General features: G+C 38.9%; 2 protein-coding genes across 2 annotated transcripts in view; one reads left to right on the top strand and one right to left on the bottom strand.

The window, feature by feature from the left end:
- Positions 1-53: 53 nt before the first annotated feature.
- Positions 54-8,531, bottom strand: spg7 (SPG7 matrix AAA peptidase subunit, paraplegin). Its single transcript, XM_043243703.1, has 17 exons — positions 7,242-8,531; positions 6,822-6,921; positions 6,643-6,726; positions 5,728-5,969; positions 5,497-5,636; positions 5,282-5,384; positions 5,074-5,199; positions 4,207-4,369; positions 3,951-4,124; positions 3,485-3,609; positions 2,619-2,721; positions 2,427-2,537; positions 2,198-2,313; positions 1,843-1,999; positions 1,414-1,577; positions 1,197-1,274; positions 54-730 (listed from the first exon to the last, which is right to left on the bottom strand). The coding sequence occupies exons 1-17, from the start codon at positions 7,413-7,415 to the stop codon at positions 515-517; spliced, it is 2,376 nt and encodes a 791-aa protein (XP_043099638.1). The 5' UTR covers positions 7,416-8,531; the 3' UTR covers positions 54-514.
- A 130-nt stretch (positions 8,532-8,661) lies between these two features.
- ankrd11 (ankyrin repeat domain 11) overlaps positions 8,662-12,562 on the top strand; it is a 98,327-nt gene continuing 94,426 nt past the window's right edge. Inside the window, exon 1 of the mRNA XM_043243701.1 lies at positions 8,662-9,075. The gene's annotated coding sequence lies outside the window, so the exon portion shown is untranslated. The remainder of the gene's footprint in view (positions 9,076-12,562) is intronic.

The following is a 12,562-nucleotide window of genomic DNA, read 5'->3' on the forward strand; positions in this document are numbered from 1 at the left end:
AAATAATAATGAAATCAAAACATTTAGTCATCGACCAAAATAAAAACGTAACATTTAACACAATTTTTGATTCATTTATTGCATACGGTGCAGAATATCACAAGATGACTTCAGATATACCACTGGCAATGCTCTTCTGGTCTAACAAACCAGTTTCTTAGGCAACTATGAGCTGATCAGTATGGTCCAGAAAGAAACTCAAAAAATATATATAACTACCGTTTTAAAAACTTCTACTACTCTTTAAAAGAGAGCTACCTTATTGAAGGAAAAAACACTTTTCCTCTTTAAAGCTTGATTGATGCTTGTAATTTGTCCTAAAGGCATTTGAAATATAATTACCGGTCAATGATCAGCCTAAACCAAGCACATACCTTGCCGTTATTTTTCAGTCAATCGGAGCTGTAACAGCATTTTTTCCCTTAAAAGCATCGTTTTGAAAATCGGACCGATCTTTTCAAGGCAGTCCCTCCACTAAACTTCCACGTGCCGCCCATTAATTAAATTACGGAGCTCACGCCGGACTCAGGTTGATCTCATCATCTTTGTCCTTGCGAAGGGGCCTCTGGGGTCTGTTTGGCTCATCTTCACCGCTGTCCTGCTTGTCTCTTTCGGCCTCCACCCAGCTTTGGGGGGCAATCATCTTTTTGGGTCCAAACGGAGGAGGTCCCAGCAAAGCTTCGATGTCATCGTAGTTGACCACCTCCCTCTCCAGCAGGGTATTAGCCAGCTGACAAATCACGGCAAACAATCATTATGCAAGCCAAAGTAATAAAAAGGCTATGCTGTGAGGATTTTCTACCTAGCTTGCTAAATCATCTTTTTTTTTTTTTTTAAATCTAAAGCTTAGGATTTAAAAACAGCAACAAACATATTATATGGTTTTGTTTTTGAACATAACACTAATTTGATTTAATGCATCATTATTATGGGTGATGTACAGGACTACTCTGATCATTGATTACATTAGTAGTGTCACTTCAGTCTTGACTTCTTGCTGAAAATGGCTCTTAAAAATGAATGCTCTATATGAACAAACGTGTATTTTAGTTGTTTAGCGAGTCTTCAGCAAGATCCATCATGCAAACACCTTAGAAGAATTTGAAACTTTCTTCAAGAACTCCAACTAGGACATTTTTATGAATGTCTTCAAATGTATTTTTAGAAACGTCTTAGGAAGATTTTCCAGATCTTACCAAAATAAGTTTGTCTCTGTTGTCCAAAAGCAATTTCTCTGTGTGCCTGTAGGCCTTTGCTATTAGCATCTTAGCTTCCTGAAGATGAGAGAAAAGAACACTGATAAATAACCACACACACACACACGCACACACATACATACATATCTGTAACATCACATCACCCATACACCACACCAACAGAACAATAAACAGGAGAGTATGTTCTTTAACCCACATGGTCCATTTGCTGTTGGAGTCCTTGGCTGAATGGTCTCCGTCCAATACCACCCCGATCTTCAGAATCTGGGAAGGACACCTGGCCCACACTGGCAACCATGCCATATTGCTTCACCATGGAGTACGCCACGCGGGTCACCTTCCTCAGGTCATCCTGAGCACCTATACAATGACTTCCTAAGTTATTTGGTATCTAATACTACATAGAAATAACCATAAGGTCAAGTCTGGATCTGTACTATCCTAGCAAATAAGTATTTATCCTTCTAGTCACAGACAACATGCATTCTTCCTCCAGGGGGCGCCTGAAAGCTACATTCAAATATTTGTCTCTCAATGGGTTTCTCTAATACATATTCAAATTTCTCTTCTTGACATGTGTGTTATATTAGATGTGTATCTGTGTGTATATATACACATCTCATACCTGTGGTGACCTTATTGAATGTGATGGCTTCAGAGGCTCGTCCACCCAAAGCCATGCACATCCTCTCAAACAGCTGCTCTTTAGTAAATAAATACTGATCCTTCGGCAGGATCTGAGCAAAGCCCAAAGCAGCATTTGTTCTGGGAGCGATCGAAACCTGGGGAACAAATCCACAGTTTTTTATAAAAATCACACAGTAATTAGTTACTATACAGAGTACTTTAAATTGATTTTCACTCACTATTTGTAGTAAATGTCACAAATATTCTTAAGAAACAGCAAGTAGCACATTGAACTTCAGAATACAGCACAAAATCGATCTAAACCACTTTTATAGTACTTTTCGGCCGCTTGCCTTCATGACAGCTTCGGTGTGTTCTAGCAGCCATCCCACTAAAGCGTGACCAGACTCATGAAAAGCCACCACCCTCTGCTCTTCTTTAGATAAGATTTTACTCTTCTTCACACTCCCTACAAATCACACACACAATGTGATCAACAAACGGAGTCGATTGTGTGGAAATGGGTTAATGCGATACCAGAGTCCGCCGTTTTCAGCTCAACTGAATCTAGGAGTTGAATACCTGCGATGACTCTCTCCACAGCGTATTCAAAGTTAAAGGTGTCAATAGACTTGTAGCCCTCTCTGGCAGCGTGAAGGGCAGCTTCGTTACAGATGTTGGCGATGTCAGCCCCTGGAAATAAGAACAACGCACAAAGGGCAATTGCAGAAGGATGTGGTATAAGGAGACAGTCACAGTTAAAACAACACTCACCACTGAAGCCCGGTGTCAACTCCGCCAGACGCTGAGAGTAGAAGTCTGCTGGCTGAGTAAGCTTCAGGATCTTCAGGTGCTGCTCGAAGATTTCCTTTCTCTCCTAGAACGCAATCACACGATCCTTCAGTAATCATTCTAAGGCTAATGATACATGGGGCAATGTCTTGAGCAATTTAGCTGGGCTTTTTTTTTGTGTAATCTTGCTTTGGCATTGTCTCATTGAAAATGGGTAGTATAATTCTATTCGGATAATTTAGATCAGTCATGGGGCCTGTGTGTCACCTGGTTTTCTCACCCCATGCAACGTAATACGCTGACTTGGAGCACATTTAATCCTAAACAGTTGCCTAATATTTTTGTGAAGATTATTTCAGGATTAGAAAGTTATTAGAAATTTTTGCAAAATAATAATAATTATGTTTACTTTGAAATATATTAAATTAATAATAATAATAATAATAATAAGTAGCATATATATATATATATATATATATATATATATATATTATTTATTTATTTATTTATTTATTTTTTTTTTTTTTTATATATTCAAACAGAAAAACAGTACAAAAAAAATCTAATCAATTAAGCTTAGGTGAAAAACTTTTGTAATGTAGTGTACATGTCTTTATCTCAAAACAAATCATATTTTAACACTAGCAATTCACCATTACTACACTTAAAGTCTCCAGAAAGAATGCAGAGAAGTTAAGACACAAATGTAATGCAGTGAGCAAATCCACTTCATAATCAAAGTTATTCAAATTAAAAATCTGATAAGCAATCAAACTCAAGAACTTAATGGAATAAGCCGATCTATAGCTGCTGTACTTCCCCCAAAAAGCACTTTGAACATTCATTACCTGAAGAGTTGGCAGGTCTATAAATATGTGCCTGTCAAGTCTGCCAGGTCTCATAAGTGCATTGTCCAGAATGTCTGCCCGGTTAGTGGAGGCCAAGACAATCACATGATCTGTGGTACCCATTCCTTGAAAACAGAAGGAAAATATGCTGAAAATCTCAGAGTGACACATGTTGATCATTTTAGCTGATACGGACTTTAATAATAATCCACTGAATAAATAAGCACTGCAGCATCAACTCATTCTATTATTAAAAAAATTAAAATAAAAGTTAGGTCAACACGGTCTTATCCTGTTACCAAGGCAAACACTTACGCATCCAGAAGAAAAAAAAAATACTGAAAAAAATGCAAGATCTGAGGTGAATGATTTTGTTTTCCATTTTATAATGAAACATTAACATCTAGTGATCCCATGTAAAGGGTTTACGTTTAGTTGACTAGTTTCGCACATCCCTAATCATTACCGTCCATCTCCACAAGTAGCTGGTTGAGGGTCTGCTCTTCCTCTGTGTTTGAGAAACCAGACATGTTTGTGGACCGTTTCTTCCCGACAGCATCAATCTCATCGATGTAGACGATGCACGGCGCTCGGGCGCGGGCCTCTTTGAAAAGACTTCGCACTCTTGCGGCACCAAGGCCTGGGTGGGGGAAAAGATCATTCAGATTTAAATATGTTGCTACAGGAAAATGAAATACACAGAGTTTATTGCACTGAATTACCTCCGATCACCTCCACAAACTCTGACCCTGCCATGGCAAGGAAGGGCACCTGCGCTTCTGTTGCCACCGCCTTAGCCAGTAGAGTTTTACCACAGCCGGGGGGCCCCAGGAGCAGAGAGCCCTTAGGTACCTTGGCCCCAAGCTGCAGGTATCTATCTGGATTCTTCAAAAAGAAAACGTGCGTAACGTTAGTTCCTGCATCAATGTGGCAGTGGAAACCTAAGTACTCAAGGGGGCGATAGAGTCGTCTTCAAATGCCTGTACAAAAACTAGAAAAGCAAAACGCAGTAAAAGGCAAAACCGTTTACACTATAAACCAGATAATTCATTATTAATAAGGTAAAACACACCAGTTTGCATTATAAAGCAACAAAACAAGCTAGTTTGTACGGTTAAAGTTAGCAGATGACACCAGAAGCAAGATTACATTTACAAACGGCAATGTCTCCTCTTATGGGAAAAATACAGTGTGGATAGCGTCGCATTATTAAATAACAAATTATTGACTAAATGTAGGAATTTGCACACATCTAACGAGGACAGGACATCAGTTTAAGGGTGTACGAAAATGTTTCTGTCACTTCAGTCAACCGCACAAATATGAAAAATATATAAGCTTTAGGAGTCAACTGTCCAGGACAGGCCTAAACCAGGTGAAGCATCACCCCAAAATCACAAAAATACTGCTCATCATTATTCACAAAAATATCAAGACTGCACAACCCTAGTTTATGCTAATACCCGTTATAGGATTATATTAACATTATGAATTGTTCTCGGTAATGCAGCACCAAGAAAAACAGATCATGTATAACTAGAATATTTCACAGTCGCATAACTTTGGGTCTAACTTTCAGACGCCCTTACCTTTAGATAGTCCACAAATTCTTTGACTTCCATCTTGGCCTCGTGCATTCCCGCCACATCTTTGAAGCTCACGCCTTTCCCGGATTTCCCGTCGACGATAGTGAATTTAGCCATTTTCAATTGATTCTGGCGGAGCAGGCAGTTTATGTGGCATCAGAAAATATTTGAATCGTAAAACTGCACCACAAATGAATTAATCCCGACTTACAAAAGTGCTAAAGCCGCCGTCTCTCCCACCCATTCCTGCCAGTCGGAAGATGTACCAGAGAATTGCAACCCCAATGGCAGCCATACCGAGTGCATAAAGAGCACTGTGAAGGACAAGAAATTGATCTAGTGATACTTTGTTATGCCAACAGTCGATTTTAATCTTTTTTCAGCTCGCCAGAATTGCATGCGCCGTGAAAGGTCCGAATGACTTACTTCCCAAAGAAGCCTGTGCGCTTGTAGGTCACTGGGATTCTGTCTCTGGTATCTATATTCAGCTCTTCCTCTGCTGCTCTAAGCTTCTCCTCAAACTTGTCAATGTTGGCCACCTGCATGCGGTACATCAGGGCAAGTCTCTACAACAGACAACAGGAATTTCTGAATTGAAATAGGACCGAATAGCAACAAAACCAATCAAATGCGGCTCTTGTGTGTGAAACGACATACGGGCCTGCCGAAGATGACTGCTCCGGGGTGAAGGTAGATCTCCACGATGTCACTTTCTGGAACCACCTGTACTCGTGACACCTCCCCTTTGGCCAACATTTCATTTACAAAATCATTCCAGGATATGTTCCCCCCACTGGTGTTGATGGAGTTGAGCAAGCTCATGATGACGGCGATAATAAAGAGCGTGCGCAGCCGTTCCCTATACATTTGGTCCTCCTGCTCTCGTCTTTTTTTCTCTTCTATGGAGTAAACAATGAAGTAAAGTAAGCATGAATAATCTGGCATGAAAGTACATCTGCTAAATTGCATTATTGACTCTTGTCCCATTCAACTTGATGTCCTACATAGCTATGCCAAGTCCATGTCTGTCAGTTTACATCATAGCCATCTATTAAAATTTTAATCAAATGTAGTATATATATATATATATATATATATATATATATATATATATATATATATATATATTAAAAAGGCATTTAATTTTTTTTACGCGTTTTTAAAACATTTCAGTCCTGTATTATTCTAATTTCATTCATTGACAATGTAAAAATTCAAAATAAAATATATTTTTAATATAACATTTTTAAGAAAGTTAGAAAAATGCCAAATATAGGCCAAAACTAAAAAAGTAAACTGACTGAACTAGTTACAGACATTTGCTCTGTATTGTGAGGCACACTCCAGAATAACAAATTATTGCAAAAAAACCCAAAAAAACATCTGAGTGGTTTTAAGCAGGTTAAACAATTAAATCTCTGCATGTCACCACAGAGAAAATGACTAGTTTAGAGTTTTCACTGGAAGATCCAGTTATGACAATTTATTTTAAAAATTACAGATAAATCATTCACAGCAAGATGCATTTAGTAAGTATTTTTCAAACTACCTTTCCAAAAATTTAGAAAATACCTTCATCTTCCTCTGGAGTCTTCCCTTTTCCACCTTCCTTTTTTTCATGTCTTCTCTTGGATGTGCTGAAATAGTGAGTAGTGCCTGACAGATGTGAAAACATAATTCAGAAAAAGATTTTAAAACATTTAACTTTCTGCATCACAATGTCCGGCCAAAACAAAAATCTTCATACTTACCTAATAGTTTCCAAAGTTTCACAGGATTTGTTACCAATGTGTGGCGACAATGGAATTCAAGTCCAATAAGCCTTGGGATTAAAGGCTTTGTCAAAATGTTCTGTAAAACAATGGCGACTTGGTTAATCATCCAAGTAACATCAAGGTCGTGTTCATGCGGAATAGATTACATGCTATTCTTATGATCCATCTGCTCAGTTTTTTTCTTAAAAAAAAAAAAAAAATATATACGTTTTATTATATTCAAAAACATCCTGTTCTACTGTAAAACTGTGTGTTTTTATATAAACAGTGTATATCGGTATTAGACATTATGTGCAAGCTGTCCCACATGTACTTAATATCACACAATATATAAAATAGCATAAATTCGTAGACAAATCGTTTACATAATGCTTGGTCGACATTTAAATAACCCACCTGAACGTGTCCTGATTTTAGACCTCGCTTGTTTGGAGTCACTAGAGGAAAGTATGAAGTCACGTTGCTCTCCAGGAGTTTTCTGCAGGTTTGAAAACAGCTAAAACGAGACGATAACGACCAAACCCGTTTGTCGTAACATTTGCTTCCGCGCTGCAAAAGTAGCGCTGCCATACTAAATGCTGGTTTATCGCGTCGCCTGGATCGAAATCATACTATACCAAATCAACTGGCAGTCTTTAACGTGTCCTCCATATAAGAGTGCTATCACGCAGCTGTCATAGTGATTCTGCAGGTCTTATCCAACACAGCCAAACAACAAGCGCGTCTTCTGCTCGAACGTATCACAAACATACGGAACAAATTAAACGCTTAATCACAAATCGGTCTTAAATTATACAATTACAAGTCCATTACAAAGCTGTACTGGCTACTAAAGCCGTGAACTTTAATGATGTTTACCGCAAAGGCTTGAAAAATATGTCTGTTCAACTTTGACCTTCAGAATCAGCCAATCTGAACGGAAACAAACGTTTCGAGAAATGAATGGTGGGAAATGTAGTTTTACTTGAACTTAAAAGACTACAAACATCTAGTCGGACATGCGCAAAAACAACGACTGTAAACTGATATTTAAAATGTAGTTATATTGAAAAAAAATTATATATAATCTAGATACAGGGCAGCAATATAGATAAGTAATATATTAAGTTAGAGTTTACACTTCTTATTTGAACTTGCAAGTATGAACCTATTTCATGTATTTTTATATTAGGATACGAAGTACCCTTTATATTAGAATGGGATGTTATAATTACACTCAAAACGTTTGAGTTATAATTCTAACAAGCTGGTATAGTGGGGGATATTATCTCAAAAAGCTAGTTTCATTTCAACAGAGGGAGCTATTGCGTTATTCTGATCAAGAAATCGGTGTCATAGTCCCTGAGGCCTGTGACGTCAAATCGAAATTAAAACAAAAACCAAAACATCTAACATACATTTACCAAACAACGTCAGAGAAAACAAATCGTGCTGTGGCGGATGATCTCGCAATCCGTCACCGGCAAATAGTTTGCAATACTTGTAAAGTATGCTAAAGATAGCAATAAATGACGGTATAATTTAAGTCCGAATTAAAACGAGATAAAGAAAAGCAGCACTTTTCCCTCCTTATATAAAAAAATCAAACAACTTTACTCAATATACCCAAGCAGGTTCTCCATTTTCCTCTCACCCAAATGGAGCTCGCAAAAACATGCCACAGTCTTAGCCATTACGGCTCAATGTCCCCACACAAAACAACGTGGAAGCTTCCCTAGCAAGAACCACAATGGCGCCAGTTTCACCTTTACAACGGGGAACAAACAGTGACCGCCCATACGCGTCAGCCTATCACAGTCCGCGTATCAACGCCTCGCGTCCGCTCTTCGTCAGCGCGAGTCAAAGGCCGATCGAAACGGTTCGGAAGGAGTCGGACGTAGAGGATTAACTTGAAGCGGAATTTTATTTTCACACCTAAAAACAAGCCAAATCAGCAAACGTAACGTTACTGAGACCCATGGACTTTTAAAAGGGACGGATGGAGAGTTTATAACCCCTTCTCTTACCAGTTTATTGGAGCCCTGAGAGATTTTAATCATCGCATTTTCGGAGGAGGTAATCAGTGATTAGCTTAGCACGCTGGCGCGAGCGCGGACTGAGATGAGCGTCGCGCGCCTCGGATGTTCCCGCATCGGAGCTTGCTGAAGCAGAAGGCCTCAAATGGGAAAAACAAGCATCGGGAGGGAATACCAAGTATAATTTTGTAGATGTAGCGCACGTTTTAAAGAAGGTAAGCATTTTGAAATGGCTCTTTGCTCTTTTAAATGCCATTTCGTGTCGGGAAAACGTCTGTGCGTCCTCTCAGGCGTCGACTTTCACGGTTAGCCCGCTAACGGCTTTAGCCCCGTTGCTAACGGGAGTTTGTTTCCCTCCCCCACCCCGAAGTCGAGGAAATGTTTGCGTATTGCTCCAAAATCTATGCATTTTGCCATATTGTGCGCCTTTATGTATTCCCGTGGGCCGTGTAGATATGTAACACTGAAGGTCTGCAATAATTAAAGCTGAGTGTGTCAAGCTGAAGAAATGAAAATAATCCTCGTCATGTTGTCGTTCCCTCTCTGGGAATCGGATATGGCCAGACGGGCTCAGCTGCCCTGCAGAAATCAGCCATTGGGATGGGCAGCTTAATATATGTATGTTTCAAGGGCACGTATGGGAGGAAATATTGTTGTCTCCTCATTGATTTTGTGTGCTGAAGTAGCTGCAGAGATTATGGAAATGCAGAATAAGATCTATAATGAAAACTACGTTGGGTTATCAGTGCACCATTCAGACTATAAATACTGGATTACTGCAACGCTCTCAGTTCTCAGTGTTTTTACGAGATTGGTCATGTTATGATGGGCAACATGAAATGAGTTTTGCTTTGGTTTTCATTTCTCGTGTTGAATTAGTTCCTGGCGAGAAAGAAAACACGGTTTTAGCCAAAAGATTTCAGTCTCGATCTATTAATGCAGATTCAGTGCCACATACTATTTTATTAAACATAGAGGTGTCTCAGTGCAAACCTGTGTCCTTAATGCTGCTAACCGTTCTCTTTATATTAAATGTTGATTTGGATCTTCCCTGTTTCTAATGTGGTGTGAGCAGAGGCTCCGAGAACACATTTTGTGAAGGCTGCATGTGGTGTGACCTGTCTGCGTGCTTGTTTAGACGTTATGTGGTGCGATTGTTTGATTCATCAAGGAACTGCGCCTACAGTACTTCTTTTAAGGGTGATCTGAAGGATGGAGGCAGAATCTGTGAAAGTTTGTGATGAAGTAAACAGAGCCGGTGGTGGTGCAGTGGAAGAACACTGCGGCGGTGTTGGGGCGTTAGCACACTCTCTCTCCCTCTCTTCACGTACTCTGCTGCCACTTTACATCCCTCCCTTCCTCACTTTTGTTTATTTCTTCGGAGCACAACTTTTATGCAGTGGCAAAATACGCTTTGCTGTTTCACCCCGTAAGAAAAGTCAATCGACTTATGGCACTCGTAGACCGTTTACCCCGAAGGTGGTTAAAGAGCGCTAATCAAGATTTAGCTGAAGTATGATCCGTAGGTGTTAGTCTCAGGTTGTCCGGCCTGTTTTTCTACCCAATTCTTGCCTTTCGAGCGCCCTGCTCATTGTTTGGGAGAGCGGGGAAATTGACTTTTGGTTGGGGTGTGGGGTCAGGAATGCTGTTACTGGGAGCTTCAGAAAGCGTTTCCTTTCTTTAATGGCAGTCATACTCAACCGTAATTATTTGCTTTGTCTCACTCAGCGTAGCCTTTTAAGAGCCAATTCTGTTCAGTTGAGCTCATCGAGTGCCTTTAAGATCCTGTGGTTGGAGATTAAATGTTATTTAAGGTATGACATTGCTTTTATAAGTGCCAGCATATATGGTGAGAAATAAACAAAACTATGAGAATTATGACACATTTAGGTCTTGTTTTTTTGTTCCTCATTGCCAGGCTTTTTTTGGTCTCGCAAACATAATCATCTCTTTAAAGACAGTTTGGTAACTAGGATCTATCACTAAACTGATACTGAAAGTTTTTGTAAACATAGAGTATTCTTCCAGACCAGTTGGTTTGTAGGTGTCTAATAGCTTGGAAGCAGCTTTTGTTGTTATTGCTAGTCGGTAGTTCCATGATGTTCTGCTGATGCTTTGCTGAGGTTTTAGGGTTCCCACGCCATGGACTATTGTGTTCTTGTAACCATTTCCAATCCTGGGCAAAAATATGAAAAAGTCACATTTCTGTAGTTGTACTTATTTTGTGAAGTATTTGTTATTTGTCAGGACGTTTCTGGAAATCTTATTTAGGATTGAGTATCAGTTATCCAAGTTACAAATTATAATAATGAAGTGGCAATAGGTATCGCGGTAGCCATCATTACTGACCTAATTTTATCTTTAGCAGATTATTGTAGAACAGCTGTTTGTTGAATACTGTTTACAGAGCCAGTGCAAACTAACAGAACAAGGCTTATGTGTTATACACATTGTTCAGATATGGAGGTTCCCATGTACAGTATGAGAAAGTAGTGGTGTGGGTTTCATCTTGAACATTGGGAGTTCTCCTGTTAGGTACAATTGTCTGCTTAGTTTATTTTTGAATCTTCTAATCCCAGAAATTGTGACATAGACAGGCTACTTAAGGGGCTTCGCACCGAGTAGTTCTGCGTTGAGAACCGATATCTTGTGCTGTTTTCCTGGTTGCATACGCACTGGCAGCAGGAGCTTTGAAGTGGCCGACAGTGAAGTCTTTTTGCGTCGCTTTCTCTCCTGTGAATGGAGGATGCAGGGATCAGAGCTGTGTTTGTTGCGTGTAACTAAACTGAAATTTTCCTGATTCCTGCGGTGCGAACGTGCCAAAAAGTGGGTCTGCACGGTAGATTGAATGCGATACACATGCGCATCTCGTCAGTAAAGCCAGTTCTTTGATTAGTAATAAATCTCCACCTGTTTTCAGAAGAACTTATTGCTAATCAAAGAACCAGCTTTTTGATGATAAGTACATGGTATACATTTTTCATGTTCAATTAATTGCTAATGCTTCTCTCATGGAATGCGTATTGTGACTATATTGAAATTAATGCAAAAAAAGTGTTGTATACAATATAACAGGTTTAATAGCTTATTCTTTTAACAAAAATATATGAACATTTAATTACAATAAAGCAATGCACAATAAATGCATAATGGAAAAAATATGCACATTAAAGTGCAAAAGATTTTAAAAAAGATCAATAGGTATCACTTTACAGTTAACATAATGTTAATGCATTAACATCATCAATGAACAAAAGCTACATTCGCTGAAGGAGTTAATCTTTGTTAAAAGTAACACTCTTAGTTTACCTTAGCTTGAGTTAATTAAAAAGCAGAGTATAACGCACAGTTTATAATTACTTAGAATTTAACAACATGTTATGAAATATTTTAATTACCTTAGACTAAATGTTGAAGTATTTGGCACTGTGATAAACACTGCTAATACAAAAATCTGAATGGATTTTTAAATAATTGAAATAGGAAAGAAACGCTTCTGCTTTATGGCGTTTTCAGCACCCTCTGCTGGCAGAGAGGGAATGTGCGCTTTCATTTGAAGTTAATGGAAATATTGTTCTTAAAGTGCACTCAAAATTGTTTGTGCCCACAATAACAATACTGTGCATGTTCATTATTGTGATATTTCTCATTACTGAACACTGGCATGTCTAACTTACGAGATGCGTGACTATCACGTGCAAT

The sequence above is a fragment of the Puntigrus tetrazona genome, chromosome 7, assembly GCF_018831695.1.
Source record: "Puntigrus tetrazona isolate hp1 chromosome 7, ASM1883169v1, whole genome shotgun sequence".
Lineage (NCBI taxonomy): Eukaryota > Metazoa > Chordata > Actinopteri > Cypriniformes > Cyprinidae > Puntigrus > Puntigrus tetrazona.

Excerpts from the sequence above, each read along its gene's own strand:
- spg7 (XM_043243703.1), bottom strand. The coding sequence starts at position 7,415 with ATGGCAGCGCTACTTTTGCAGCGCGGAAGCAAATGTTACGACAAACGG. Across the intron at positions 2,314-2,426 it reads TGTGGAGAGAGTCATCGCAG|GGAGTGTGAAGAAGAGTAAA; the intron begins GTATTCAACTCC and ends TGTGATTTGTAG. Across the intron at positions 2,000-2,197 it reads ACACCGAAGCTGTCATGAAG|GTTTCGATCGCTCCCAGAAC; the intron begins GCAAGCGGCCGA and ends TTTGTTCCCCAG.